General features: G+C 56.9%; 3 protein-coding genes across 5 annotated transcripts; 1 reads left to right on the forward strand and 2 right to left on the reverse strand.

The window, feature by feature from the left end:
• Positions 1 to 640: 640 nt before the first annotated feature.
• Positions 641 to 8,899, forward strand: CCDC113 (coiled-coil domain containing 113). Its single transcript, XM_044434191.1, has 8 exons — positions 641 to 867; positions 1,851 to 2,012; positions 4,064 to 4,219; positions 4,881 to 4,961; positions 5,729 to 5,884; positions 6,721 to 6,828; positions 7,403 to 7,558; positions 8,223 to 8,899. The coding sequence occupies exons 1-8, from the start codon at positions 673 to 675 to the stop codon at positions 8,313 to 8,315; spliced, it is 1,107 nt and encodes a 368-aa protein (XP_044290126.1). The 5' UTR covers positions 641 to 672; the 3' UTR covers positions 8,316 to 8,899.
• On the reverse strand, positions 8,637 to 13,163 carry PRSS54 (serine protease 54). Its single transcript, XM_044433930.1, has 7 exons — positions 12,999 to 13,163; positions 11,747 to 11,807; positions 11,263 to 11,434; positions 10,781 to 11,031; positions 9,922 to 9,986; positions 9,720 to 9,839; positions 8,637 to 9,149 (listed from the first exon to the last, which is right to left on the reverse strand). Exons 1-7 carry the CDS (start codon positions 13,161 to 13,163, stop codon positions 8,637 to 8,639), a joined length of 1,347 nt encoding a protein of 448 aa, XP_044289865.1.
• Positions 13,164 to 14,882: 1,719 nt separating this feature from the next.
• Positions 14,883 to 18,806, reverse strand: GINS3 (GINS complex subunit 3). Of its 3 annotated transcripts, none has more exons than XM_044434194.1 (3): positions 18,612 to 18,806; positions 17,275 to 17,508; positions 14,883 to 16,377 (listed from the first exon to the last, which is right to left on the reverse strand). In XM_044434194.1, the coding sequence occupies exons 1-3, from the start codon at positions 18,795 to 18,797 to the stop codon at positions 16,147 to 16,149; spliced, it is 651 nt and encodes a 216-aa protein (XP_044290129.1). In that variant the 5' UTR covers positions 18,798 to 18,806; the 3' UTR covers positions 14,883 to 16,146. The 3 variants fall into 3 exon arrangements, with proteins under 3 accessions (XP_044290129.1, XP_044290130.1, XP_044290128.1); XM_044434195.1 differs by having other exon boundaries at positions 17,275 to 17,610; XM_044434193.1 differs by lacking the exon at positions 18,612 to 18,806 and adding an exon at positions 18,139 to 18,485.
• Positions 18,807 to 26,852: the final 8,046 nt, after the last annotated feature.

Raw genomic sequence — 26,852 nt, forward strand, 5'->3', positions numbered from 1 at the left:
ATAGTTCAAGGCATGCTTGTTTTTCAAAAGGTTAATTTCATTGAAACGTTCACTGGCATATTAAATAAACATCATCAGTTACTGATTCATTTAAAATATGCTCCTTGCATTTCTAGATTTGTAAAAGTTGGAAGGGACTGTAGCAGTTAAAGAATAAAAAGACTGAATATATAGGAAGAAATCTAAAGCCTCATTCTGAATTCTGCCATCGTAATTGAAAAAGTGGCTTAGAGAAAAGGTTAAAGTGAGATGTATTACAATTATTAACTATTTTAAAGATTGCTAGACACTTCCAAGAAGGTAAAGGTAGTTGGTATTAGTTGAATATGCTTAATTTTTATGCAGGAAGATTATAAGAAGTTTAAAAGAACATCCTGGAATACCTATTCTGAGATGATTCAGTTGTTATAGTTCCATAATTTACACACACGCGTGCGCACAAAGGATATCTCTGCAAGGGATGTTCTGTGGCCAGGGCACGGCCACAACAAAGGTCCTTTCTGTATTAATCAGTCACTTTGTAATCGTGCTTGTGGTTGTGGTGCAGTTGGGGCTGTCAAAGCAGCTTGCGAACACTGCCCCTTCTTTGCCACAGACAGCAGTTGCGAGTTTTGTCTCCCCCAAATTTGGCACTGCTGGCACCCTCCTTGGTCATTGTGTGGTGGGTTATATATGCACAAGCCAGTAGTAGTTCAGCGCACTGCACCCAGCTCTTGCTCACCGAGTCTTTCGTCATTGTCCAGCCATGCCAATTCCATGCTTAAACTTGAGACAGAGATGTTTGAGAAATACTTCAATCGGATGGAAACAAAGGAAGCGGCACCTGAGAAACACGGCTCTTCACCAGACCTGGGGCAAGTGCAACACGTGAGTTCGAGGGTGATGCTGCGGGGATTGTGCTCCTGTTGTTTTCAGGGTTCGGAGGGTGGTGCCACGCATTCTGCACATCACGGCCCACTTCCCCACCGTGTGCGCAGTTCTGCATACGGATCATCCATTTCTCCCCTTCATATTCATAACTTTACTTCATCTCTTGATGCTAAGATTTTATTTATGATCTTACGTTTGACTTTCAGATATTTAGGCTTATATCACACCTTCTTCCAAGGAGCTCACCTCCGGTACACTTCTCTCAACTCCTCCACAATTACAAGGGTTTTCAGAGTTCCTGTCCGATCGGTACCACTGGCCCTGCAGCAACAGAGATTAGCCGTGCAGCCCCCCCTCCCCCCCCCCCCACGAGCTGTTTGGCTGTTCATTGATATTTGTGCAGCTTTCCCACACGCCCTTCTGAAAGGCAGGAGTGACACCCCCAAGCCTTGATTGCTAGCAGGAGGAGCTTTAGGCTAGGCAACACTGGTATTTTTGGCTGCCCCTTTTCCCCACCCTCTTTGCCCTCGCACCCCCTCTGGGATGCAGCCCAACTCCACCCCTGAGCTCCTAAAATGGGATTTGGGCCTTGGGATGGGAAGGATCCAGGCCTCTTACCAGTGGTGACGCCGCTGATGCAGCCCCGTCATGGGACCGTGTGTTCCTGCATCCTGAGAAGGGCCAGCCCTTGCTCTCGTTGCCCTGCTACTTGCGAATTAGTCACAACTCTTGGAATGTAATCACACCTGTAGTCGCTTACACTTGAGTAAGCCCCTTCAAACACAGTGGAACATCTCAGCAGACAGAACTATTATGAATCTAATTTCCCACATATACCATCCAAGATAGTGGACAAGCAGTATTTACTCTGAAAAAGGAAAGACGAAACAGTGTTGGCAATTGTTGGCATACAGCAGCCTTTTTTGTGGCTCCAGCTTTAGACTTGGGCGCCCCTCTTTGTACCTTTCTTTGCATTCCAGACGCGAGGCAGGCGCAAGTCGAAGTCCCGGTTAACAGCAGACCGACTGATATGCCTGACAGTGGAGCAGAAATGCGACCTAGCGCAGCGGGAGCTGGAAGAGACTAAAGAAGACATTCGGCAGATGAAAGAGAACTCCGAAAGGAAGTTGCAGAACTACATGGTACAGTTGTCTGCATGTCTGGCGTGTGGACACACTTGTGCTGCTGCATTCCAGCATGGGGCCGTGCATTCCGTCCTCCCCAGGCCCCATCTTTGCATGTCCAGACAAGAGTTAGCTGAGGTGGCGGAGAATCACACCCCCTTCCACCACCTGTTGCGAGTGCCAGGGCGGGTTAACATTGAGAACATTTGGCTTTGGGATCACCCGAATTCTTCTTGGTCTTTAGCTGGTGCCAGCTCAGTGACCACTATGCTTTGAGGAAGGCCCCTTGAGTGCCGCCTGCAAAAGCGTAATGGTACATTTGGAAGTCACGGCAACTATTTTCATGGCCACCAAAAATTCGGCCAGCCGCGTTGAACTTTCTACTGGTGTATGAGCCCCCAGCACTCCTTGTGCAAGCAGTGATTCAGAGCATAATGTCACGAGGAGGGAGAGAAAGGCATAGAACTGCCCCTTTGGCAGGATTGCCACGTCCCCCTGCGGTTTCCCAGGCCTGTGGGGTTCTTCCGCCCATGGGAGGTGGGCTTTTCATCCAAGCCCCAGTGCCTCAGCTTCTTGCCCCTTGTGAACCTGGAGAAGGGTGGGCTGAGAAGCCACTCGGCCCCCGTGAGCTGTGTTCCGTTGTGGGGTGCTTGTTGACCGTTCCACCCTTGCCAGGTCTGCACATCCTGCGAAGCTGTGGAGTGCTTCCCCTGCACCCGCGTGTGCAAAGCGCCCACTTCGGCAACAACCCCCCGCCCATCCACCTCACACAAGGCTTTTGGACGGATATGAAGACTGGGCTAAGGCAACATGAGGGCCCAAACTCTGGAGTTGAATGTGGGTTATCACTGAATTGTGGGTTACCATGTTACTTGAATCCAGCTGTGCTAACAAGCCATGAATTCTTAACCACAAACAAGCCATGAAGAGAACCCACAATTTGTTCTTGGTTTGTTCATGATGTTTAGTCATCTCAGCTGCGTTTAGGCAACACAATAACCCATGGGTCCTCAAACGACGGCCCTGGGGCCGGTTCCGGCCCGCCGGGCCCATTTGGACCCGCCACCGCCCACCTTGCCCCATGCGCAGGGAGGCAACGGTTTGCTCGCTCGGAGAAAATGATCTCCAAGCGAGCAAACCGCTGCCTTGTGCACCCGCCTTGCGGTGCGTGCCTGCCCCCGCCTCACCTCGCCTCGCCTCATTTGGCCTCGCCACGCACCCTGCCCCCGCCTCAGCGTGCATGCCCGCATGCCCTGGCCCTGCGCCAGCCCGTGCACACCGCGGGCACCACCTTTCCGGCCCGCACCCAGCACCGGCAGCTGTCAACTGCCCCCCTTTTGGAAAAGTTTGAGGGCCCCTGCAATAACCACTTTTCAACACAACCCATGGTTCGATGACAACCTACACTCAGCCCTTGAGTTTGGGTTATTGTCTGAACCCAGCCTTCGTCTTCACCAGAGGGGGTCTCGTAAAGGTAATGGATTCCCCCAGCCATTACAGGCCCAGCTACCACAAAATGCACAGCAGCATGAGAGAGCAAGCTTGCAAATGCCGGATGCCGCTGGGAAGATCCGTTTCTCTCCAGCCATTACGTAGAGGGCAGTCACGATCAGCGGGAATGGAGAGGTCCGACGGGATGGCAAGGGCCCCGTCACTGGGGCCTTGTGCACTTGGCTCCACTGCACCGGTGTCTAGCCACGCCATGCACTCACACATGCTTTGGAGAGAGGAGTTTGACTCTCCTTCCAGATCTCATCCCAAGCTGTCATCCCCACTGGGCATGACCAACTTCGGAGAGCTTTTTGGCTAAGGGCTAGACCCTGCCGCTGTGCGTACACTTATGCCAGTCAGATTTAATCTGCTCAGCTAGCAGATGCCCTGGGCGCCCCTTCCAATAATAAAAACAAAATTAACAGAGCAATTGAATTATTAAACGCATGCTCCGCATTAAAGAGTCAGCAGTACAATTAATAGTTAATCCAAGCAACAGATTAGAGATTCAGGCCTGCTGTAAGGGAGCAGCCTCGGCAGGCCGTCTCTTTCCTTTCAATGGGCCTGGAATTCTGCAGGCCATCCTGGAGGAAGCAGACATCCGCATGGCCGACATCAGGCGGGCCATGGTGGACTTTGACAAGGACATCGTCAGGGCCATAACCAAGAAGAAGGGGAGCGTCATCGCCTCCGAGAAGGTGCTGCGCTACATGGAGGACAAGATACGCAGCAGGGTCAGTCGCCGTGCCTCCGTGTGTGGCTCTCCCTGGTAGCTTCCCCAGGCCCTTTGGGTCCATGCCGTGCTGGGTTCGTTCCACAGCCTTGTCCACCCCTCTCCCTCTGCCTCACAAGGGAGGGCTGGCCATGCTCTGCCTATTCCTGGCGGTTCTTGCTCCCAGCATGGAATGCTTCACCGCGCCCCACCATTTCTGTCAAAGTAGCTCTGCATCTTCCGTCGCTGCCCTAGAGGCAGGGGCGTGCGATTTGCCTCACCGCCCCCCCCCCCGGGGCACCTGACAGGCAAGGCTGTGGGTTGCTTGGCTGCCTCTCTCCGTGGGACTGGCTGGTTCTCCCTCCTCGTGCCGGCAAGTACTTTGCTTGCACCTTGAAGCCATGGAGAAGCAGGCTGAACCGCTGGCCCAGAGGGTGGTGCCAAGTGAGGGTGGTGGGGCCTCTCCACGGATAGCAGAGTTTGGGTCCTGGAGCTCAGAGGCTGGCGGCGAGGTGACGCCCCCTCTCTGCCTGGGGGCTTCACTGGGAAGGGTGCACGCCCAGGGCGCCTGACCCCAGCCGGGGGCCAGGAGAGCTCCTTCCCCTCCCTGCATGTTGATATGGGCCCAGGATCAAGTTTTAGCTGCAAGCCTGAGAAAAAAAGCAGGCACGATTCTCTTTCAGGATGTGCAAAAAGAGAAAATCCGCTTGAAAAATGATTCTCTGAAGGCTCAGAAGAAGAAGCTGCAGCTGCAGCTCAAGCAGGTACGTCACCCTTCAGCAGGGAGTTCCCACCTGGAAGTGTCTTGGCTTGGTGTGCCGGTGTGCTTGTTCCTTCCATTTCTACCCCACCTGTTAGCCGAATGACCCCTGGGCAGCTTGTGGTGTGGTCCATGTCAATCCGGGGGCTTCCCCAGGAAGGGAGGGCTCCGAGGGCCCAAAGGCAACAGCCGTGGCATAGAGGGTAGAATGTGAACATAGACTGGAAGCTTGGAGATGAGTTTTTAAAGAAAGTAGTAAAATATGGAGTTTAAATATTGAAGTAAATCCTGTAGTGACATTACTGTCCTTATTTGAGGAGGTACAGTGGAGATGGAATACTAAAGAGTTCGCAGCAGACTTGCTAGCAGCTGTGAAATAATTATAGCAAAGTAGTAGAAAGTGAAATATGACTATCAGTTGAGTGATTGGTACAGAGAAGCTTGGAATAAATTAACATGCGATATTAAAGTGAAAAATAATCATTTTGATGGTGTCTGAGGAGCACTTACTGAATAGAAAAGGGAGAGGGTTTGAACCTTCGCAAGATTTCTTGCAATTTTGTAAGGAGAACGGGGCTTTCTGAAAGGGCAAATGATTTCACGTGCTCCTAAATGGTCCCGGTGGTGGGTGCACGCTTCGTCACGGTTTTGTACAATTTAATTGTGTTTTTTATTTGTATGGCTCAGTTTTATGAAAGTAAAAATTTACTTTTAAAAAAAGAGAAACGGATGGTGTGCCAGTGACTGTCACTGTTCTCAATTGGTCTGCAGAAGGAGGAGCTGGGAGAGGCACTTCACGAGGTCGATTTCCAGCAGCTGAAAATTGAGAATGCCCAGTTCCTGGAGAAGATCGATGAGCGAAACCAGGACCTGCTGCAGCTGAAGCTGACGGTGGGCAGCGCACTCCAGATCCTCAACTTCTATAAAGTAAGAGCAACGCGAGCTCTGCAGGTGTTGCTTGGAATGGCCACAGGAGGGGCTGAAAACCCAGCCCCCCCCACAAGGTTCCCGGCCCTGAGCAGCACAGGACCTCACAAGCAGCAGCAGTGCGCCAAGCCTGGGCGAAGGTTTAAGCGCAGGAGTCCTCAGCCCAGGGTGAAGGCTCCCCCAGGCACCCGGCTGCCGTGTTCCGCACAAGCTGTAGCTTCTGACCCAGCTGCAGGGCAGTCCCTCAGCAGGCCTGGTGGTCAGCAGAAGACCGCTGGGAGAGTGCTGCATACCCCGGACCGGTCAGCTGTGGGAGCTTCGGACCTGGGAAGCTGCAGCCCACTGACAAGGGGTTCTGTTCCAGCAGGCTGGCCCTCGTCCCCGACCACTGACCGCTGGCTGGCCCTTGTCCCTGGCCACTGACCGCTGGCTGGCCCTTGTCCCTGGCCATTGAACGCTGGCTGGCCCTCGTCCCCCACCACTGACCGCTGGCTGGCCCTCGTCCCCCACCACTGCATCCCAGCACGAGGGCAGACTGGGCACAGCCATGTTGCTTTGGGGAGCGAGGAGTTGGCTGCACAGCAAGCAGGACATCTCTCGCAGCCCTGAGGGGTGGAACTGTTCCTGGGACTTCCCTTGAGGGGAGGCGAAAGAGCAGGAGGGATTGAGCTGGGAAGTGATGGGGCGATGGACACCCCGGCTTCCAGCTGCAGTTGCTCACCCACTGCAAGGTGCGTGGCCAGCCAGTACTAAGCGAGCAAAAGCAGTGTCTGCGTAGGTCGACTCGGGCCACGCGTCCCACCCGTCTCAGCCTGGCTTGTCCTGCTGTTTTCCAGAAGAAGCTGCAGAATGCAACAGCCATGGCCACCCTGCTGGTGAAAGACCATGCCCAGAGAAAGGAGTCCCTGGAAAAAATTGTACGTGAAACCACCATTGCGGAGGAGGTAAGGCTGAAGGGAGGCACCGGCAGAGATGGTGTGGCAGCCGGGAAGTAGTGGCAGGATGGAGACGTGAAAGGGCGCTTGCTGTGTCAGGACTGGATGGGGTTGCTTCCTGCAGTTGAGAAGTCTGGCCAGGGCATGAGCGTGCTGTCAGGAATTCAGGGTAAGAGGTTACAAACTGAGGAGGATGGTTGGGATAGCAGAAGGGAGGACTTCTCTGAGGAGGGGAAGGAAGTCAGTGGGGAGGACAGTGGGCCTTTGCATTTTGGGGAGCACATCCGGGGGAGATGCCAGGGATCTCCTCACACTGGGCATGGGACAGAGTTGGCTCCTCCCCCAGAGCGTGGACCTTCCGGAGGGCTACATTTTATACTTCCTTTAAGAATCTTTCGTGCCACAAGATGCTCCGAATGTTACTGGCCCAGTGAGGCTGGAGAAGCCCCTGCTGCACCTTTTCTCTGCTGCCATTTCCGTGGTCTAACTCTCCCCTGCCCCAGTTGCTGCTGACCCCGCACGGGACAAAATGAGGCACCGAATCCAAAAGGAGAGTTTGCTGTCCGTCCCGTTTCTCTCATAGGAGCGGAAGGCAGCCGAGGCCTTGAACAAACAGCTCCGGAGGCAGCTGGCAGAGTACAGAGTGCCCCCGGTCCTCAACTACGTCCATGAGAAGATGGCAGTCCATGGACTTGAGAACACCATCAAGATCTGGGAGAGGAAGGTGGAAATTGCGCAGGTATGGCCGTGTGGGTCCTGCGCCTCTGCCGCTCGAGGAGCACGGGGTGCCGGCCAGCCCTGCCGAGGCCCGTGCAGCGCAGGCCGCGGGTTGTGCCGAGACGAGCACGACAGAGGTCCCCGCCAGCCCGGCCGGCGCCCCAGCGCTCCAGGACAGGGGCCAAAGGTGTCCCAAGGGAGAAGTGGCTTTAGCTGCGGCCTTTCAGCTTTACGCATTTATTTCTGTTCACATTTCTGTGCCGCTCAGTAGTCCAGTGGCACTCTTATGCCGAACAGGAGCTGCCTCCACCATCAGCCATTCGGCCTTGGCTCAGGAGGGGGCCACCGCAGGCTCTCGGGCCTGGTCCTGCCCAGGGAAGCGCCCAGTTAGGCCATGGGGGAATCAGGTGCCCTTGGCAGCCCCGCCCCAGGCTCTGCCCTTGGCCTGGAGGGTGGAAGAGAAGAGGCAGACCTAGCCTCTGGCTGGCAGTGGTCGGGATTCTCCCAAGCTGCCAGGACGGGCTCCGGAGCTGCCTGGGGATGCCCTAGGCAGTGCCCGGGGGACCCCGGGGGGCGGGTGCACGTCCTTGCGGTGCGAGCGCTGACCTACGGCTGGGAGCCGGGTGGGGAAGTGGGGCCTGGGGAGTCTGCGTCGCACGTTGACGGCCCTCGCTTGTCTCTTGCAGATGGCTCTGCAGAGCTACCGCAGCATCTGGCGCAAGGCCGGGCTGGCTAGTCGGCAGCTGCAGGCGCTGCTCCCGGAGCAAAGCATCCACTGAGGAGCCCGGGGTGCGGAGCCTGGCGTGGGAGGCAGCGGGATCACACTTCCCCGGCCTCACTGCTCCCTCCCGGCGGGGGCCTTTCACACGGCCCCTGCCGCTTTTGCCCCTTTCCCTTTTCTGTCTGCACCCGAGGAGTCGCACTATAGAAATCAATGTGGCCACACGGAGCCTTTCTTGGTGTTGTGTCGTATCAATGGGGGCTGCGAAGACGGTGCCTAAGGAGGGCATTGTGTTTAATTTCTTGGGGAAGGGGAGAGGTGGGCACCACAGGGCCTGAATTGCGTCCCGGCTGTGCAGAGAATTCCCCACCGGGCACCCTCAGGCTGTTTCGGCCCACTTGGCCATCCAGCAGCTCAGAAAGTGGAGCAGGAGGCTCCCAGAAATCGCCCCTCGGAGACCCCCAGGCTGCCCTGGCATCCCCATAGAAATGGGGATCTCCTCTCCACTGTAGTAGTCGTAGTAGAGAGGGTTAGGCAGGGCCCGGGGGGCACCGGGCAGACTCGGGCGCTCCTGGCCGTTTTCCCCGGACTGCCTCGTGTCGGGAAGGCTGGAGTCGTCCTCTGGGAAGTTGGCGGAGTTCAGAAGGGGGTCAGGGATCTCCCCGTGTCCCTCTGCTGGCGCCCTGAAGCCCGCGTGCCCCCTGCTGCCCACAATGGGGGAGGTGGGCGATCCACAGCGTGCTGTGGTGCTCACAATCCAGTCGCTGTAATAGGACACTCGGGTGTAAAGAAACGGCCCGTAGCATCTTGCGCCCCCCTTGCTCAGCACTCCCGTGAGCACCCACTGCCTCGCCTCCGTGGTCTGGCACATGACCGGGTTGCCTGCGTGTCCCTGCGGAAGAGGAGAAGGAGGAGGAGGAGGAGGCTGTCAGTCAGCAATTCGGAGCACTTCTGCCCCACCGTTCCTCGTTCCTCGCACAGCTCGAGGGAGCCGAATCCGAAAGACCGCGAGCCGTAGGATGGATGCGGATGCGGGCCGGCCATGTGGCTCTTTGTCCTGTGGGAGGGAAGACACTGCCAGCCCCGCAGCTGCTTTCGTGAGTGAGAGGGCAGGGCCTACCAGGAGCGGAAGCGCCGTCTCCCTCGTGGCATCACGCTGCTCACGATGATGCGGCTGCCACAATTGTGGGCCGCCCCAAGCAGGCCGGTCAGCTGACTTCAGCGAAGCACCCAGGCGCGCCTTCCTGCCTCCCCCCGAGTGCCCAAGGCCCGGTTGCCTGCATCGTTCCGTAACCCGGGGTGTCCGGATAGACTCGTCTTACTTTGGGAAGCTCGCTGAGATGGAATGGCTCCCCAGTGGCTTGTGATGGTTGGAGCCAGGAGTTCTCCCTCTGGAATCCCCCTTAGCCAGGTTCATGAAATGCGGTTAGGCACAAAGAGCCCAAGAGCTCAGCTTCCTCACCAGGCATCCAGATGCATTGCCGCCTTCCCGGTGGCCGCAGCACTCGGTGGCCATGATCCTGGGCAGGGGACAGGGGTTGATGTCCACCACGGAGAGCTTTTGCAGAGCTCCACTTGCTGTCTAGGCCAAGAGAGCAGGGCGTGAAAGAGGTGAGCCGTTTGGGATTTTCTTGGGTCTGTGCGCATGTGGGGCCATTTCTCACCCTGCCCTCTTCTGCTAGCAGCTGCCCTTTCGGCCTTTTAGCAAGGCCAGAGAGGGGGCAGCTCTCTGGAGGGGTAAAATGTGCTCTCATGAGCCTCTGCAAACTGCAAGTTGAAATCAGAGCATCGCGGGCTTTCCCAGCCTGGTGGTCTCTGCTTGTGTAGGACGGCGCTTCCCAGCCAGAGCAGCCAAAGGTGGGGAGGGGCAGTGCCGTCCAGTGGGCTCTCGCGTGCTGCTCATGAGCACATGTGGTCCGAGCGCCGGGGCCTGTTCCCGTGTGGCAGGCTCCCTCGTGGATTCCCAGCTCCAGCTCCTAGGCAGGCTGGGGAACGACGGAAGTGCAGAGGTGTCCCAGGCAGGCAGGTGCTGGGCCTCTTCCAGAACTGCCCCTGGGGTGGGTGCAGGTCCGCGGCCAGCACTGCCTGGGGGAATGTGTGTTCACCGGAGAAATTCCTAAGGGGCACGGTAAACCTTTCCGCCCAAGAGAAGTGTGGAGTGCCCTCCAGTCGTAGGGGGCACATTCACGCGCAGGTGCAGCTTGCCCCACAGTCTTGCTGCCGGTAACCGAGTCTTAGGAGGGATTGTCAGCCTGCTCGAATGGAGCAGGGAGGCAGAAAAGTGGGGGAGCCGCCAAACCGCTGCTTCTTGCAGGGAAGGAGGTGGAGTCGAGGGAGGGAGTCTGGTGGTCAGCCCAGGAGCGCGCGCTCGCCCGGGGGGCCACGCCCGGGAAGCAAAATCGGAACCTTGCGCGAGCCTCTCATTAGCTGCGAGGGGAGCGAGAGGGCTGCATCGCTGCGGACGTGCCCTCGAGCAGGCTGCCTGCAGAGGGGAGCGGGCGCCTGGGTGTGGCGGTCGCTCACCTGCGTGAGGATGCAGCCCGCCGGCCAGCACACAGTTCTCGGCAGTGGCCACGGGGGAGCTCTGGCAGGGGAAGCAGATGGGCTGCACTGTCTGGCTGAACTGGAGCGGGGTGGCCGTTTTCAGGAGGGCCAGGTTGTGGGCCAGGGTGACTTCATCAAAGGCCTCGTGCGGGATGATGGCACTGATGAGAAGCGGGTGCCCTTGGCGCCCGCTTGGAGCTGGGATGCCAGGCAGGGCCACGGCCTGGGTCCTGGAAGCGAAGGAGAAGGGCCCCTTGGTGCCGGCACGGCGGGCAGGAGGCACGTCCCCGGGCCAGGGCTGGCCGCAGGTCTGGAGCGGGCCCTGCCCTCGGCAAGTCGCCTCGGCAGCCAGCCGTGCTGCTCCTGCCTGCCACGCGCGGGGACTGCATCACCCCGCCCGCGGGGTCCCACCCCCCGGGATGCCGAAGCGCTCGCAGGGAGCCCTCCGCCGTGGCGCCCACCTGTTCCGGAACGCTGAGGCTGCGCTCAGTATCCAGCGCTCGCTGAGGACGGCGCCGAAGGCCAGGTGCCCATCGCGGAGGCCCTGCAGGGACACCACCCAGGGGAGCTCGCCTGCGGCCACCCGCTCTTGCGTGGGGCCCAGAGGGACTGAGCTGTGCCGAGTGCCGCAGCCTGCGCAAGGGGGAAGGGAAGAGGCGGCCGGTCGTCGGGGCCTGTTGCGGCTCTGCTCGCTTCCCCAGCATTGCCCCTCTGCGAGCAAGCAGGGCTGGGAAAGGAGCCTGCGGCTGGCCGTGAGAAAGCACTCGCCCGGGGAATGGGCCGCGGGGGCCTCACTCGAGCGCCTGGCACGGCCTGCTGGTCATCACCCTGGCCCAGCAGGCTGCCCGTTTCTCGCTCCCTCCGGCCCGTCCCCACCTCCCTTCCGTGCCGTCATGGGCAGTGCCATCCCAGGGACACCACCCCCGGCCCCGAAGCTTTACTCACCGGCGGCAGGAGAGGGCAGGATAGACGAGCACAGCAGGAGCAGCCCTCCTGCCCAGCACCCCTGTCGAAAGAGGCAGACACAGGTGGTTCTTGCAGCTTCCGGCCATCCTCCAGTCTCCCCCAGCAGCAGCCTTGCTGGCTGGCTGCCAGAGTCCTGCACGGCGTCCTGGGGGAGCTGCCAGTGGCCCGTCTGCCCACCGCAGCGCCCTCAAAGGCGGTGCCATGGAAGAGGCTCGCCGCGTTGGAGCAGTGGTTCTTGGCGCTGCTGCCTTCCCTCGGCCGGACACCGCGGTGGTGGAGGGGACGGCCGCCTTCCCATCCTGTTCCCCGCACGCTGGGTGCGTTCCTGGCCGTGCTTCTGGTGCGTGTGGGTCAGTCGGGGGAACCATGTGAGCAAGGGGGGTATGGGTATTGTAGTAGGGCACGTCCAGGGCAGCAGCGTGGGGAAGACTGAGCAAAGCCTTTCTGCCATTTTTGCCACGTCCACGGGCGCACCCAGACAAGCGAGAGTCGTTTGGGGGGCATGCTGTGTTCTGTGCCCCCCCCAACATGCCAGAGGGGACAAGGCAGGCAGCCGTGTCTGACTTCAACACCGCTGACGCGACTGCGTCTTCCAAGCGCAGGGAGGACGGGGGGAGCTTTGGGGGTGCAGGACGGCCTGCATGGTGCATCGCTCTGCCAGCTGTTCGGGGCCCACCAGTAGGAGGGGGCTGCCCCTGCGAGTGCTGCACTTGGCGGCTGGAGGCCGGCTGCAGACGCACGCTGGCGGGCGAAATGCAGCCTGGCCGAGGCTCTGGTCCGTTTGGCCCCATCCCTGGCTAGAAGACGTTCCCGGGAGCTGCTCTGAGAGTTAAATTCAGGCTTTGGCAGCCTGGGACGAGGGTTTGGCTGCATGGCTGGGGAGGCCCTTCCTTGCCCAGCAGTTTGAGGAGTCAGCTGCTCAAGCCGACCCAAATTACAGAAGGACTGACAATCTTGCTCCTGCTGCGTGAGGGTTTGCGGCTTTCTCCTTCTGGTGGACTTCCTATAAATACCATTCTGCGATTATCATGTTCTTTCCACAAAGCACTGCTTTCTCGTGAGCTTTCTTACTGGAACGGAAAATCCCATTTCCAAGCTGTTCTGCCAAGATCAAACCCATATCCTCCCCCCCCCATTTTTTTTTACCATTGAACTCTTGGCTTGATTTTGGGACCTCCAACTTCCCGGCATTGTTCAGCGAAGCAAGGGCCGCCTGGGCCTCTATTCACACGCTCTCGTGGCTGAAGCCCACTGTTACGTCGCAGTTGCCATAGCGCTTGGGTTCCTTCCTACTGGCCTCGGGGCCACGTTGGCTCACCACAAAACCCTTCCCTCTTCGCCCATGCGAGCTGATGGTTTCCTTCTCGAGTAGCGAATCTGTACCAGGCTTTCCCATATAGCCCCCACAAGTGTATTTGAGTTAGAACTGGCCACTTGAGGTATGAAACATTTGGGTACCTAGAATCCTTGAGGAGAAGGAAGGAGCAGAGAGGAGACAGAGCGGGAAATGTGGATGCTACTTTAATATATCAATTACTTTTATTAAACCTACATTCAGGTCGGAGCAGACAGCTTCCAGAAACTTGGGGGGCGGGGGCGGGGTGCTTCCCTGTGAGTATGGCTAAAGACTGTGCTGCCCAAGTGAGTGTGGCCAAAAGCCAAGGATCCTGGGAGTTGTAGTCCGTCACTGAAGGCGCTTCCTTTTGTGCAGAGACATGTATGCCCTTGTTGGCATTTTCACAAACACCCGCTCTACACTGGCTGTAAAGCATCTTTGGGCAAGGGGAGGCCTCCCCGCTCAAGACTCCATGCACACCTAGGAGGTCATCGCAGGTACAAAAGCAACCGCCAGAGGGAGTCTCCAAATCCCTGTCATCTTTGAGAAATCCTGGAGGAGGATAGAAGTGCTGGCGGCACTGAGGCAGGCAAACATGGTGCACATTTCCCAAAAGTGTCCCCTCGCAACACACCTTTGGTGTGGCCACAGCGTGTTGTGTTGCTGCACCTGGAAAGAACCATTACAGAGTTGAGAAAAAGTGCAGAGAAGGACAACTAAAACGTTTTTTGTAGTAAGTTTTATTTGAAATTATAATCCTAAAAAAAAAAAACCAAACCCCAAAGACGAAAAAACTACAAACAACATCCATCATCAAAAATATCGAGCCCGCTGAGTCAGCCCCCACACCCTTCTTTTTCCATTTATGATAATTTGGAAACATTTAAATCTAAGCCAAGTCCCGTTTCTCTAGCCAATAATAAAAAGAGTCCCAAGTTTGATAGAAGTCAGTATCTTCTTTCTCCTTCAGTGATAAAGTCAATCTATCCATTTCTGCACAGTCCAGAATCTTTTTTAGAATCAGTTCATCGGTGGGTAGTTCCTCACTTTTCCAGTGTTGAGCAAATGCAATCCTCGCCACAGTGATTACATGTGAAATCAAATACATTTCTTGTTTACTAATATCCTCCAGTATAATACCTAATAAAGAACTTCAGGTTTAAAAGCTAAGGATTTTTGTAACATTTCCTTGAGCCATTTGTGTATTTTAATCCAATACTTTTTCACATTATCGAGGACAACAAACGTCGAAGGGTGCAGGAACCCCTGAGAAGAGCAGCTGCAGCCGGGGCCATTGAGCTTAGAAAAAGGGTGACTGCGAGACGTGAGCAAGCTGTTCAGAATTATGCCTGGTTTGGGAGAAGGGGAGAGGGACCTTCCGTAATGCTAGAGCCCAAAAGGGATCACGACTTGAGGCCAATTGATGGGAGATTCAGGCAGATTAAAGGGCTTCTCCACACAGCATGATATTAAACTCTGGCATTTCCTGCCACGTGGAGCATTGATGGCTACCAATTTGATTGGCTTTCAGAGGAGAAATTCCTGGAGTAGGCTATAATCAACAGCTACTAGTCTTCTGCCTAAGCGTTGCCTCCATTTCTGGAGATTATTTGCTTGAGGGACCTTGTTGGTAGCTGGTTTGACACCATATGAACTGGGTACTGGGCCAGATGGATCATTGGTCCAACCTGGCATGGCTTTTCTGATGTTCTTCTGCTGCCCAAACTTAGATTTTTTTAATGGCATGCAGTGATTAAATAAGTAATAAAATCAACAAGGTTTGGATTTTTTAAAAAGAAAAGTAGTTTAATAAATTCCAGGTTACACGAATATATAAAAAGTTATTTTTCACAAGATCATGAGTTAAGATGGAAAAGGAAGTGGTGTAAATGCCCCCTTATCCTTGGCTTTAGATACTACTTCGAAAGAGGCTCTGCACTGTAAGAGCTGTGGCACTTCTAGCCCTCCTTCGGGCATCTTCTGGACAGGCCTGGAGAGGCCTCCAAGTCACCTTGGCCGGGTCTTGGGAGGCAGGATGCACAAGAATTGAAGAAGAAGCTGGAGGACCCTTCCTCTGCCTAAATTCCTGCCTGCCCTCTCTGAACCTCACCACTGACTACACTGCCTTTCTGACAAGCTGGAAACTGCTTTTCCTGGGCTTGGCCATTGCTGGATGGGAAAGCCAGTGGCAAAGGCATTTTCTTCTGAGGAGGTGCTCCGTTTGAGTTCTGGGAAGACTCCCTTCCTTGAAATTGAACCTAGAACTGGTTTCCAGTAAACTAACGCTACGAAGGACGGCTGTTGAACCCTTCTACTGTGAGGACCAAATTCCCTTTTGAAGAAGCTGTGGAGACGTCATTCTAGTGCTGGGCTGGAGGTTCTCCTGCTACAGAGCACAGACCAGGCCCACCTTCTAATGTTTGTAAGTGACAGTGAGAACATTTCCTGCAGTGACCTGTAGAATGAGCTACGTGCTATCAGACGGATGGCTCACTGCAAGAAATGGGAAGTCGCTCAAACTACTGCAGCCAGGCAAGAGCCCACTTATCAAAACAGTGTTCAATTGGCCATGGAGGCAGAGGGAGGGGCGAGGACGGGCCTGTCCCACTAACCTGGCAAAGCTGAGCTATTTAGCTGAGCAACCTGGTACCTGACACAAAGACTTTAGGGGAACGAACCCTGCACATTTCAAAAGCCAGCAGCTCTGCAGCATGTCCGTCGTGTGCTGACCTAGCCTTCTGCTACCGTCTACGCAAGAAGCTTAAACAGGAGTGAAGTTGCTTTTAATGGGCATCGTGTGCCCCAAGGACAGTGCAAGCAATGGCAGAGCACCTTACACCCTAATGTGCTATGCATAAGGCACGGTCTCCACAGATCCTGGGGCAAAAAGATTACAAAGAACCCCAAGTGAAATCAGCCAGCATTCCTCAGGAATATCGTGTGGGGCAGTCTCCAGAAGCTGCCAGGAAGGGTTTTAGTTCCCACATTGTCTTCTTGTGATCAGAAAGTGCCCCCTTGCAGGCCTCTTGAACCCGCCTAACTGTCAAGTGTCCAAGTCAGTAAATTTTCTCTTCTTGTAATTCTGGACGAGGCTGGACACGGTGATCTGGGAGGCCTGACCCATTTCCCAGCACTGGAAATCGCTGAGTCCTTTCTGGCCAGCCTGAAACAAGGCTCGCTCTAGCTCATCCAGCTGGGCCACCAAGGCAGATGTGTCCTCGTTGAAAACATTCTGGGAAGAGTCCATGATGCGGCGGAAACGGGAAATAAAGGTCTAGAGGGGAAGCAGAGTTGTTTAGCGTGGAGGATGCTCTCTTTGGCCCCGGGGGCAAGTAGCTGAGCCCCAGTCTTGCAGTGCAGCCGTCTCACCCACCCAGCATCCCTGAATTAGTGGAATGGCGCCCATGCGGTCTGTTTGGGCCCTGGCTCCAAAGAGAAGTGACTCGGGTCTCCTGAGGGAGCCACAAGCTGCTGTGGCGCACACACATTCTGCCTCTCACAGCCTCGAGTGCAAAACCTGTGGGGCGGGCCAGTTAAATGGGCATGGTGGGCAGGATCCGGCCCATGGGCCTTAGTTTAAGGACCTATGCCCAGGGCACCATTGGGCATGGCTTCACTTATTTGGATAAACAAGCTTGTTTCTGACAGGCATGCAAGTTTACTTGAAAGCTTTGCTGTATTAAAGTAAGGATTATTCAAACCCCAGGCTTTTTCCTGAATGAAACCTATTAAGCCAAGCAAAAATGCCAAACTGAAGCAGACTTAGTTAGCCATTGTTTTCCTGTCAAACAAGTGGCTGAATTAAATACAATTTCTAAAGCAAGCAGACAAGCAGGAAGGAAAAAAGTGCTTAAGACCATCTCTTCCTGTAACACTAAGCCATAGTCTAACATTAGGTCTGAACTGGCCCAGTGAGCTGCTCGGCACAGCCAGGTAACAGCTCTGGCCACTGCCCTCTTTCTGGGTCCCAGGAATTCCAGAATCCCTCCACTCACTATACAGAAGAGGCCGAGGGAGTGGCTGGGACTGGCTGGATCCTCAGGACAGAACACCAGCAGCTATCCCACGGGACAGGCAACCCTGCCGTCCAGAAAGGGAACAGCTGCGCATTGCAAAGCAGACAGAAAGCAGCAGCAGGGAAGGGACAGTTCCTGCCAAGCCAGAGTTTTACCTGCAGTATCGTCTGGGCTACGTCGACATTTTCAGGACTGTCAAAATTTAGCAGCTGGGAGCCAAGCCTGTAGTAATAGGGCCCCATTTTATGCAGGTCCACCACGCTGGCATCCGCACTGAACACCGTCCGCCAGCTTTCCTTGTAAACCTTGGGCAGCTCCACCGAAAGTATTCGCCGTTTGTTGTCGTACAAGCCTTTCGCCAACCAGAGAGGCATTTCCAGTTTTGTTCCCTGAATGGCCCATGTGGCGAAACACACAGAGATGAAGATCAGGAGTAAGGAAGGCACTCTAGCAACAATCCAACTATTACTCTGAGGCAACAGCTCTAAAATCTATCACCAGGAGTTGAAAATTTAAATTCTCGGAAGAGGAGTTTGGCGAGCAAGTGGGTCTGTGCACTGAAAAGGAACATGCTAGGTGCAGGGACCATTGTAGGAAGGAGGGGATGGTGCAGTGGAACTTTCAGTACCTCCTGGAATGACAGGAATCATCTGTAGTGCGGTGCACAAAACCGGACACCATGAAATTACTGTTTTTCAGCATTTTGCACTGTGGGGGGAGAGCTGCTTCAGATGGGCACCCCCCAAACCACAGTTGTGGTTTCTCTAAGAACAAGTGAAACTGAAGAGGCTTTCTGTCCCAGCCTTCCCAAACCTGGAGCCCTCCAAATGGATTGAAGTGCATTTCCCATCAACCCAAACAAACCATGCTGACTGGGAACGGGGGGGGGGGGGGGTTGCAGTTCAGCCTTGCAGCGAGAGGGTACCGCACCTCCTCCAACCTGGCGCCCTCCAGAAGTGTTGGATCCCAACCTAGGCCCTTGGCCCTGCTGGCTGGCTGGCAGCTGAACTCCGAGATACCTGAAGGGCACCTGGGCGGAGAAGGCGGGACCCGGCCCCAGGTAAGCGCTCCCACGTGCAAAGGTCTTGCGCTCCGCTCACGCGCGTGCAGCCGCCGCTCTCGCTCAACTGCGCCTGAGTCGCGCGTGTCCCTTGCACATGGAAATGCGCGCTTCTCTCCCCGCGCCCCGCCGCGGGTTCGTGCGGTTTCCCACCCGGCGACCGCCTCTGGCGATCGCGGAAGCATGTCTCCTTCGCGGGCGATGCTCTTCCCGGCCTCGCAAATAAGCCCTTGCGCCGCTTTCTGTTTGCAGCACCGAGGCAGCACCGCTCCCGCCCCAAAAAGGCTCCCGGACTCATCCCCAACTCTACCCCGCCTGCGCATCGTCGCGCAGCCTCCCGGCGCGCCGGCTGACCGGAAGCGGCTCCCCGAAGTCGCCCCTTCCGCCCGGGGGCTGCCGGGAGCGGTAGTCCCCCCGCCGGGCGCGCCTCACCTCGGGCAGCGCGTCGTCGTGCGCGGAGGCGGCGGCGGCGGCTTTGCCCAGCACGGCCCCCAGGCGAGGCAGGGCGCTTTCGGCGCGGCACGGCAGCCGCTCCTGCGACATGAGGATGTCGGCCAGCGACAGGAAGCTCTCCTCGGGCCCGAGCCCGGCCTCCACCGGCGCGTAGGCCTGCGCCATGGTGCCGCCGCGCGGAGGAGGGCGCCTGCGGGCCCGGCGCCTGCGCACTGGCGCGCGGGGCGGGGCGCGCGGGGCGGGCCTCTGCGCGCGTCCCGCTCGGGGCTGGCCGAGCCGGGCGGCGGCCCCCATCATCCCCAGCCGGCCGCGGGGGCGCAGGGGTCGTGGGCGGGGCTCCCGCGCGGTTTCAGGCCCGGGGCCGTTGCGGACGGAGCCTGCGAGGCGGGGGCTCCACCAAGCGGCTCGGCCAGAAGAGGCCGCGCATCGCGGCGGCGGAGCGAGGCGGGACGCGGCCTCCCCGAGCCTGGCTGGGTCCGGCCGGCCTCCCGGCGCTCTGCGTGCCTCCGGCGGCGGCGGCGGGCAGTTGCTGCGCGCCCGGCGTGCGCGGGCCCAGAGAACGCGCCGAGGGAAGGCTTCGTGCAAGGGAGCGATTCTCGAGAACGGCCGCTCGGCCTGGGTGGCCCCCCGCTGCCCCTTTACTCAGCACAGGGTCGCACGCAGCGCATGAGCACTGCAGTGGGTCACGGAAGGGAAGAGGCGGCGTGGCGGGACCTCTCCTGCGTCCCCGGGGGGGCGGGGGCGCTGCCGCGCGGAGGCGGCGCGGGGCCGGGGGGGGGGGGGGGGGGGCTCGGTTTGGGGGGCGGGGGCGGCCCGGGGGGGGGGGGGACTGGCTCTTGGTTTGAGCTGCTGCAGCCGCCTGGGCAGTGCCAGCTATATTTCCGGGATGCCCGAGTGCCGATTTCTAGAAAAGAGGGTTTTTCTCTGGCCTGGTTATGTGTCAATGAGTGCATGCTTATACCTTTGTAGGTTCCACCTATCGATGTGGGTATTTAGGTAGCAGAGGCAGGGTGTCAGGTGCGAGGCCCGGTACCTGTTGCCGGCCAGTTCTGCCGGCTGACTGCTGTTCGGGGAGAGAAGGTGGTTGTTTCCCGTTTGAGCAGGAATTCAGTAATGTGATCGACTGACTGCAGTTGTCTCCGTTGTGAACCACAGACGACATAGCCCGTTTTAGCTGTTCCTTTTAGGAAGGGAAGCACCATCCAGCCAGTGTCAAAGGGTGGCTGGGCGGTGGCCAGGGCACATACATCCTGCCACTCACAACAGTTGCACTGAGTGTGGACACGGTACCGGGACCCAGAGCAGCAACTTCGAACCTTGCAATCGAGGCAAATAGGGCACCTCCCCCAGGCCCAGCCCGCTGGGCCTCAAGGGGCTTTGCTGCCTTGCTCCGGGTCCTTGGCCAGCAGCCCTCCCACTGCGCTTGTGCTCTGGCGGAGGCCGTTTTCCCGTGGGTGGTCCTCATATGCCCCACCCCCAGCATTGTATTTCCCGTAGTTTTCTGTCTATAAGATGCCCCCATATATAGGACGCCCCCCACTTTTCTTACTGATCTCCGCGTGAGCAAGCTGCCGTCTCCCCGTGCATGCCCCATACCTGTGCCAGTCTCCCCCCCCCCGAGTGTGCCCATGGTTCTCTCTGCCCCCCATGTATGAGACGCCCCTCCATTTTTAGGTAAATATTTTAAAGAAAAAGTATCATCTTATACACAGAAAAATACAGTACTTCTGTCCTCAGCAACTTGGGGTGCTTGTCTGCTGAAGCTGCAGAGCCCACTGGCTTTGGGGTCTTGCAACATCAGAGGCTAGTCCGGGACAGTCGGGCAGGGCTGCACAGTGGTGCCTTCCCATCCCAGTGCGGGTGCCCCCGGGGCAGGGCGCCTGGAGCGGTCCTCCAAGGGGGGCACATCGAGGGAGCACCAGGGTCCTTAAACCATCCCCGTTCTTGGCAGGGAGTTTCTGCAAGCGGCTGCTTGTGCCCCGTCTGTGGTGCGGGCCTCCAGGACATGGCGAGTGTGTAGCTTGCTCGTGAGAAGAAGCCAGCCAATTTTAAGGCCTGGAATGTCCTCCTCGTGCATGCACAGGGGGCACCCCTTGCCATAAACCTCTGGACACCTCACACCATGTGCCAGTGGACTGTATCAATAAAAAGCTTGTGTGCAGCCGGGCTACAGAGATGCCTCTCCAGAGCTCGCTGTTCCTTCCAGACTCCTGGTGGTGCTACACGCCTGTCTTCCAAGTCCTTATTTTTGTGTCTCTGCCTATGTTGCCCCAAATTAAATGCATAAATTCTGTACCAGATGATTTCCCAAGTTTTACGTCTTTAAAAATTGTGTGCCAGGTGGTTGACCCAGTTCCTTGTTTCGAGAAGTCACGTGCCACTCTGTGGTTGATGGATTTTACGACTTGTGAGGAGGTTGTGCGGTGGGTTAGATGCAGTTGCTGGTTCCGAGGGCTCTGCCACCTCACAGCAGCCATAGCAAGCCACCGCCGCGGCTGCACCAGTGCGCAGAAGCCTTTCCTAGTGCCAGCAGGACTAGTGGTGGTAGCAGCAAGTTGCGCATCTCCTTTGAACATCCTTAGGCTGGCTGCTGAAGGAAAAAGATGTTTCGCAGCCCCAGAACAAGAGAAGCCCAGTTTTCCTGCTGGTGGGCTGCCCTGTTCTCTTTCTCATGTCTAAAGGAAGTGGCCTAATTTGGCATCCCTTGCTACTGGCTTTCCAGCCAAATTCGCCCACAGAGTGGGTGGGCGAGGGGATCTGTTCACCATCGGCTCTCCTGCTTCCTCCTTGAGGAAGCGGCTGCAGCTCCTCCCCCGTGCCCTCCGTCCCCACCCGCGGCACCTCGGGCTTCGGGAGACATTGAGCACGTGCCAGCAGCCAGTGGGATCGCAATGGCCAGCCGCGTCTCCACGGTGGTGGTGGGCAAGCCCCCGCCTCGAGGCTGCCTTCAGCCATCCTGGGGGTAGCTGGAGCCTTCCTTCCCAGAGCCAGGCCTGAAGGGGGCACCAAGCTCCACGCGACTCTCCCACGATGCCAGAACTGGCCCCGGAGCCTGCTGCCTCCTTGGCTAAAGGCTGCGTGTGACGTGGGGTGGGTGTCAGGGCCACCCCACCCGGGGATCCCGGCACAGCTAGTCCTGCTGCTCGGAGTGGCAGAGGGCTTTGCACATGGGCAGCGGGACTTCATGCCCCCGAGGGAAGTCCTTGTAGTTCAGGTTCTCCACGAAAATAATTTCTGACAGGTTGCAGCCAGTCCAGATGATCTTCCTGAGACCCCCAGTCTGCTCCCAGCTTGGGGAGCATCTAGCCACTTCTTGCCAGGGTCCCCTCCGTCAGTCCAGGCCTAGGGGAGCCATGGGTAAAAAGGGATGGTGCTTTGGGGTTTCCTCCCCAAAGTCCAGAAACTGAAGGCTTGCCCAAACCCTTGCAGGACTCTCGCAACAAACACGGTGCCCTTGCAGTGCTGCAGTCTTTCAGGTGAGGAATCGTTCTGTGAGAAATGCCTTTTGAAACGCCACAGCCAGAAGTCCAGTTGTAAAAACGGAGTTTAAAAGAGAACCAGGGTGGAAAAGAGGGCAACAAACGTGCACGCACACATGCAGGAATAATGCCGAGGTCGTTCGACTGTGCCTAACCGCCTTGGCACAGCTGCCTGCTGGCCTCTCAGCTTCACCTGGGTGGCCCCAGGAGTCCTCGGACTCCCTCCTTCGGAAGCTGCAAGCTGCCAGCCCACCTTGTTGCGGCCGGTGCAGGAAAACCGCGCCTGCTGCCTCGCCCAGCTTGCAACTGGCCCTTGGGGCAAAGGGGGTGCCCTCGGGGGCGGGAGGGGCTAGAGCCCCAGCGCCCGTCAGCTGTAGCTGCTCCTGCTTCCTCCGCGCCCCCATCGCCACACTCGAACGCCACACAGGCATCCAGAGAAGATGCCAAGCGCTCCGTAGTGGCAGAACCTGCCGCCATTGGGACACTCTTCTAGTTACTGCATTTGGGGCAGTTCGGCCCTGGAAATGGGAGAGTAAGAGAGGCAGGCAGAGGCGCAACCCTGTGCTTGGCGCACAGGAGACCGGCCGTCTCGCTTGCTGTGCCCCAGCTGAAGGTCTCTGAGTGTGCCCCTCGCGCCTCCTGCCGCGTCTTGATCACTGGTGGGCCAGTCGGTGTCTTTTCCTGGGGGGCATGTCTGTGCGAGGTGCTGCCCCATAGCCCAGGTCTGCGTGCCGCACACCATACCAGGGAAGCGCTCGTTTCCGGGATCTCCACCGCACACAAAGGCCAATCTTTTGCAGCAAAGTAAGTGGTGGAAATGTGCTTGCATAATTGCTCCATGCAAAATAGTTGTCCTTGGCTGCATGTGTGAATGCACAACTGCATGCAGGCTGCATACTGGGCAGCACCGAGGGCCAGGGGCCTCCTGGGGCCCTGGGCTGTGCTGGATGCCAGCTGGCTGAGGCCAGAGATGGGGCTGCACCCCGACAGCAGCCCCATCAGCAGAGGCCCTTCCGGAGGCCACGCCTGCCCGCCCCACCACACTTCCTGCTAGCTCCTCCTCTCGGAGGTTTGACTTTGCCCAGGGTGAGCCAAGGAGAGCCGGAGGGCCCGATTCCCCTGTCACGGACCAGCCCAGCAACTTTCAGTGGCACCGACCGCCCCAGGAACAAATGCAGTCCCCCGTGTTAATGGGCAGCGACAGCTCGTTTTGCTCAGTGGCGCGTCCTGATCGACGTTGTTTGTGTGAGTGCCTCGAGGCCATGTGAAGGTCAAACCCGATCCAGGGAGGCTTCCAGAGAAGCTGGGCTTGTGCCCCCGACCCTCTCCGGCCACGCAAGCTCCGCGCGCGGCTGTGCTGCATCGAGCCCGGCAGAGGCAGAGCGTCCCGCCCCCGGATGCCTCCTCCGCACACCGCCCGGGCACCGGGGCCCCTCCGCTGGCAGAGCCTGGGGAAGCACCAGCCCTCATCGGCAGGGCGGAAGCTAAGCTGGGGAGGAAGCGCTGGAGCAAGATGGGCTGCCTGCCAGTGTGTTGAAACCTTCAGCTGGGAAGCTGAGTTTTGTTTTGAAGAAGCTCTCAGGGCTTCGCTCTTAGGTGGAGGGAAAGGTGCGCCCATCCAGGGATCCCTGTGGCTAATGGTCTGGGATAGAAATCTAACAAATCAATGCATAAAAAGGGCCAGGGCAGGCATTCTAATAATACAACCATGTTTTAGCTGAAAGGCCTTACAACCAGGAAACAAAATTCAGAGAGGAATGTCAGCCTTTAAAAATGGGATGGTGAGTCAGGGCTGTGCAAAGTCTGGAAGCCACCCAAAATTTGGTGGTTAGAAAAAGGGGAATGGTACTGGGGAAAGAGGTGGAGCCACTGGGACCCTTCGAGGATCAAACAGGAAGCCCAGGCAGGCCAAATTTCTCCAGCAGGTCTGAGCTGCTGTGCGCGCGGTGTGGCGAGATGAAATGAATTGAATTCTGGAATAATGCAGGACGCTGGACAGCTCCTGGCTAGCAGCCAGCTGTGCGATTCTCATGCTACCAGTCAAAAGCTGCATCTTGGGAAGAGAAACTGGTTGGCTTTGGTAAGAACTTAACCCAAATTTTGCACATTAGGGGCACAAAGGATTTGAGATCTTTTAAAAACCGAATGTGAGAGATACTGAAATTCACCCAACCAGGCTCGCAGCGTTGAGTGCTCTGCTCGTCAAACTCTGGGTAAAGTAGAGTTGTTACCTCTTATTTCTGACAAGCGTCTTGTCTTTAATAGCTGTGCATCAGGCAGGGAACAGAACCGATCGAGTTTGGTTAGATTTCATCTTGGTTTTCTTTTGATAAAGAATTTACCCAAATTCCTGAAGAGCTCCATACATGGATCAGAGAGAATTGTAATTGGGAGAACCAAAACTAATGGGTTCTGCCATCCAGACCTGGAATGTGCTTTGATCACTGGGCGTCTCCTGCCAGGCTTCACGCCAGCTCTTTTCCCAACAGGATCTTCATTTTTATTTCTGCTGTAGGCAGGCACTTCATGGTCCGACTGAATTTGGTTGGCGCAAGTGGGGTAGAATTTTGTTTCAGTTCGATTTTGGATAAGAATTTGCCCAAATATCTGGTTTATATTTGGGAGAGAAAAATCTCAATGTTTAAAAAAAATCTATGCAGGAGAAATGTCTGCCTCTCCTCACCCTGTGGCGCCCCTCCCTTTCCTCTGCAGGTTTATGTGCTAAGAAAAGACAAGGACAGAGGCAGTAGCAAAACACTGGAGGACTCCACCAGAAGATGATGTCACGAGGGCCTCTCACAAAAGCCCCAGCGGGGCAGCTGTGTTCATCTGCCGCAGCAAAAACAAGAAAAGCTATTGTGGCCCTGGACAGATGAGCGCGCTTATTATTTCATGGCCTCTGCTCACTTTAGCAGATGTGCCTCTGGAGATGCCACAAAGAACGGCTCACCTGGAAGCTCTCTCTAGGGCCCTGGCGTGCAGCCAAACCACACCCCTTGAGAGCCAGTCGCCTGCTTTTCCTCGTGAGCTGCTGGCTTTTCCAGCTCAAAGGACAGTCCTGAATCTCCGTGACTCAGGCCTGCGTCTCTCGCACACCTCCTACGGGGCAGCCACCACTGGCTTTCTTGGGTTGGGTGACCCTGGAGGTTGGCTCTGAGTCTGTCCATGGCAACCAGTGTCCATGTGGATCTCAGCAGGAGATAAAGGGAAGGGAGCATTTTGCTTTTAGTTCAGCCGAAGAAACACCAGCTCCATGCAAAATAGCCAGGGGATGTTGAAGGAGCCGGTTGAACAGGGCGAAAGCCACACGGAAGCCTGGTGGATGGGAAGACTGGCATCCCGATTCCCAGCATTCCAGCTTTGTGGTGTCCCCCTGGGCAGAGGAATTCTCTTTTTCAAAGGACCCCCCTCACATGAGCACAGGGCAACAAGAACAGTGACAGTGCTCAAGCGCTTCCTCTGCCTGCATATTTACCTCCCTCAGCTTAGGATGCCGATCAGGGATTCTACCTTCCTCTTAAATGGGTCCCCGATTTGCTGGCTCCCATTCAGCCTGTTCCTAACTCCAGGTACTTTTCAGGACACTCACAGCCTTAAGGAGGAATAGAGGGCATCATTGGCCTAATGTAAGCCAAGATTTGCAAGGGCGCTCATTGCCAAAACAATCCCGCTGGTAAGCTGCATGGGCGCAGGAACGGAATTCTTTGGCACCCTTAGCACAAAATCCATGGCGGAGCATCAGCCCTGTCCTGGCAGCTCTGTCGGGAGCAGCCCCCCGCGCCCATCCCAACCGGCTGCTCCATCAGGATATCCGGGTCGATGATATTGAAAGCCATTCAGAGGACCGGGGAATCAATAGATTCTCAGTCCGCGTCCCTCTGCACGAAGGTCACCCATCTGCCAGGGAGGCCTACGCAGTCGCGCGCCCCAGAGAATGGGTTCTAATGCTTCTGTGCAATCTCCTTCGAGGATGCTCAGAAGTGGATCCTGCAATCCAATCTGGGAGAATCCAGAAAAAGTCAGAACTGCAGTTTGGTTACCAGAATGCTGCCGAAGCTGGAAGACTGTGTCACATTTCTGAGCCTAACTGGCTTGTTGCTATGGTATAAAGCATGGCAGAGAAGGCCCGGGGAAAACGCTGAGTGCAGAATGCACTGGAATGAATTGTTTTGTTTGTTTATAATGAAGCTTTGGTCATCTTTAAGGGCAGACCCCTCTCAAGGCAGCACACGAGGCAGAACAAAAGGACCCAAAACAAAAACAGCACAAAAGCTACAGAAAAATAGTCAATAAACACTTTTAGAAGCCGACAAGAATGGGCAGTCTTGACAAAGCCTTCAGTCCACAGACTACAGGAAGGTTAGAGGAAAGGAGGCTGAAGGCCTGCAGTGAACAACCCTTAGGAGCCTCTGCGGAAACTTGTTCTGGCAGTGTGGGGCCAACAGGGAGAAGACCCTGCCCTCCTGCGCACCCCTGAGGCGGGACCGGTGGGCTGGCAGCCTGGGCACAAACTTCTGCAGGCAAACGGGGGCCGGGGGAAACCTGCCCCACGAGCCACAGGGGGCGACTGCCCGATCCCAGCCACTATCTGGCGCCCTGCGCTGCCGCAGCCCGCGTGCCTCCACCGGCCGCTCTGGCGCCGGGAAAGCAAGCGCGCAGCGCCACTTGCGCGCGTCTGGCCGCCCTCCGAGCCGAGGGGCGAGGCGTCCCGACCCCGCCGCCCGCAGGGCAGCCCGAAGGC

The sequence above is a fragment of the Varanus komodoensis genome, unplaced genomic scaffold (genome assembly GCF_004798865.1).
Source record: "Varanus komodoensis strain SLA01 unplaced genomic scaffold, ASM479886v1 scaffold27, whole genome shotgun sequence".
Taxonomy (NCBI): domain Eukaryota; kingdom Metazoa; phylum Chordata; class Lepidosauria; order Squamata; family Varanidae; genus Varanus; species Varanus komodoensis.

Coding starts and splice junctions, on each gene's coding strand:
- CCDC113 (XM_044434191.1), top strand. CDS start 673: ATGCACAAGCCAGTAGTAGTTCAGCGCACTGCACCCAGCTCTTGCTCA. Junction 5,885..6,720: donor AGATCCTCAACTTCTATAAA/GTAAGAGCAACG, acceptor GCTGTTTTCCAG/AAGAAGCTGCAGAATGCAAC. Junction 7,559..8,222: donor GGAAGGTGGAAATTGCGCAG/GTATGGCCGTGT, acceptor TGTCTCTTGCAG/ATGGCTCTGCAGAGCTACCG.
- GINS3 (XM_044434193.1), bottom strand. CDS start 18,477: ATGAGTCCGGGAGCCTTTTTGGGGCGGGAGCGGTGCTGCCTCGGTGCT. Junction 17,509..18,138: donor TCCGCCCAGGTGCCCTTCAG/GTATCTCGGAGT, acceptor TGGGCCATTCAG/GGAACAAAACTGGAAATGCC. Junction 16,378..17,274: donor TAGCCCAGACGATACTGCAG/GTAAAACTCTGG, acceptor CTTCCCCTCTAG/ACCTTTATTTCCCGTTTCCG.
- PRSS54 (XM_044433930.1), bottom strand. CDS start 13,163: ATGGGAAAGCCTGGTACAGATTCGCTACTCGAGAAGGAAACCATCAGC. Junction 11,032..11,262: donor GCCTCAGCGTTCCGGAACAG/GTGGGCGCCACG, acceptor CTTCGCTTCCAG/GACCCAGGCCGTGGCCCTGC. Junction 9,840..9,921: donor TGCTAGCAGAAGAGGGCAGG/GTGAGAAATGGC, acceptor CTCTTGGCCTAG/ACAGCAAGTGGAGCTCTGCA.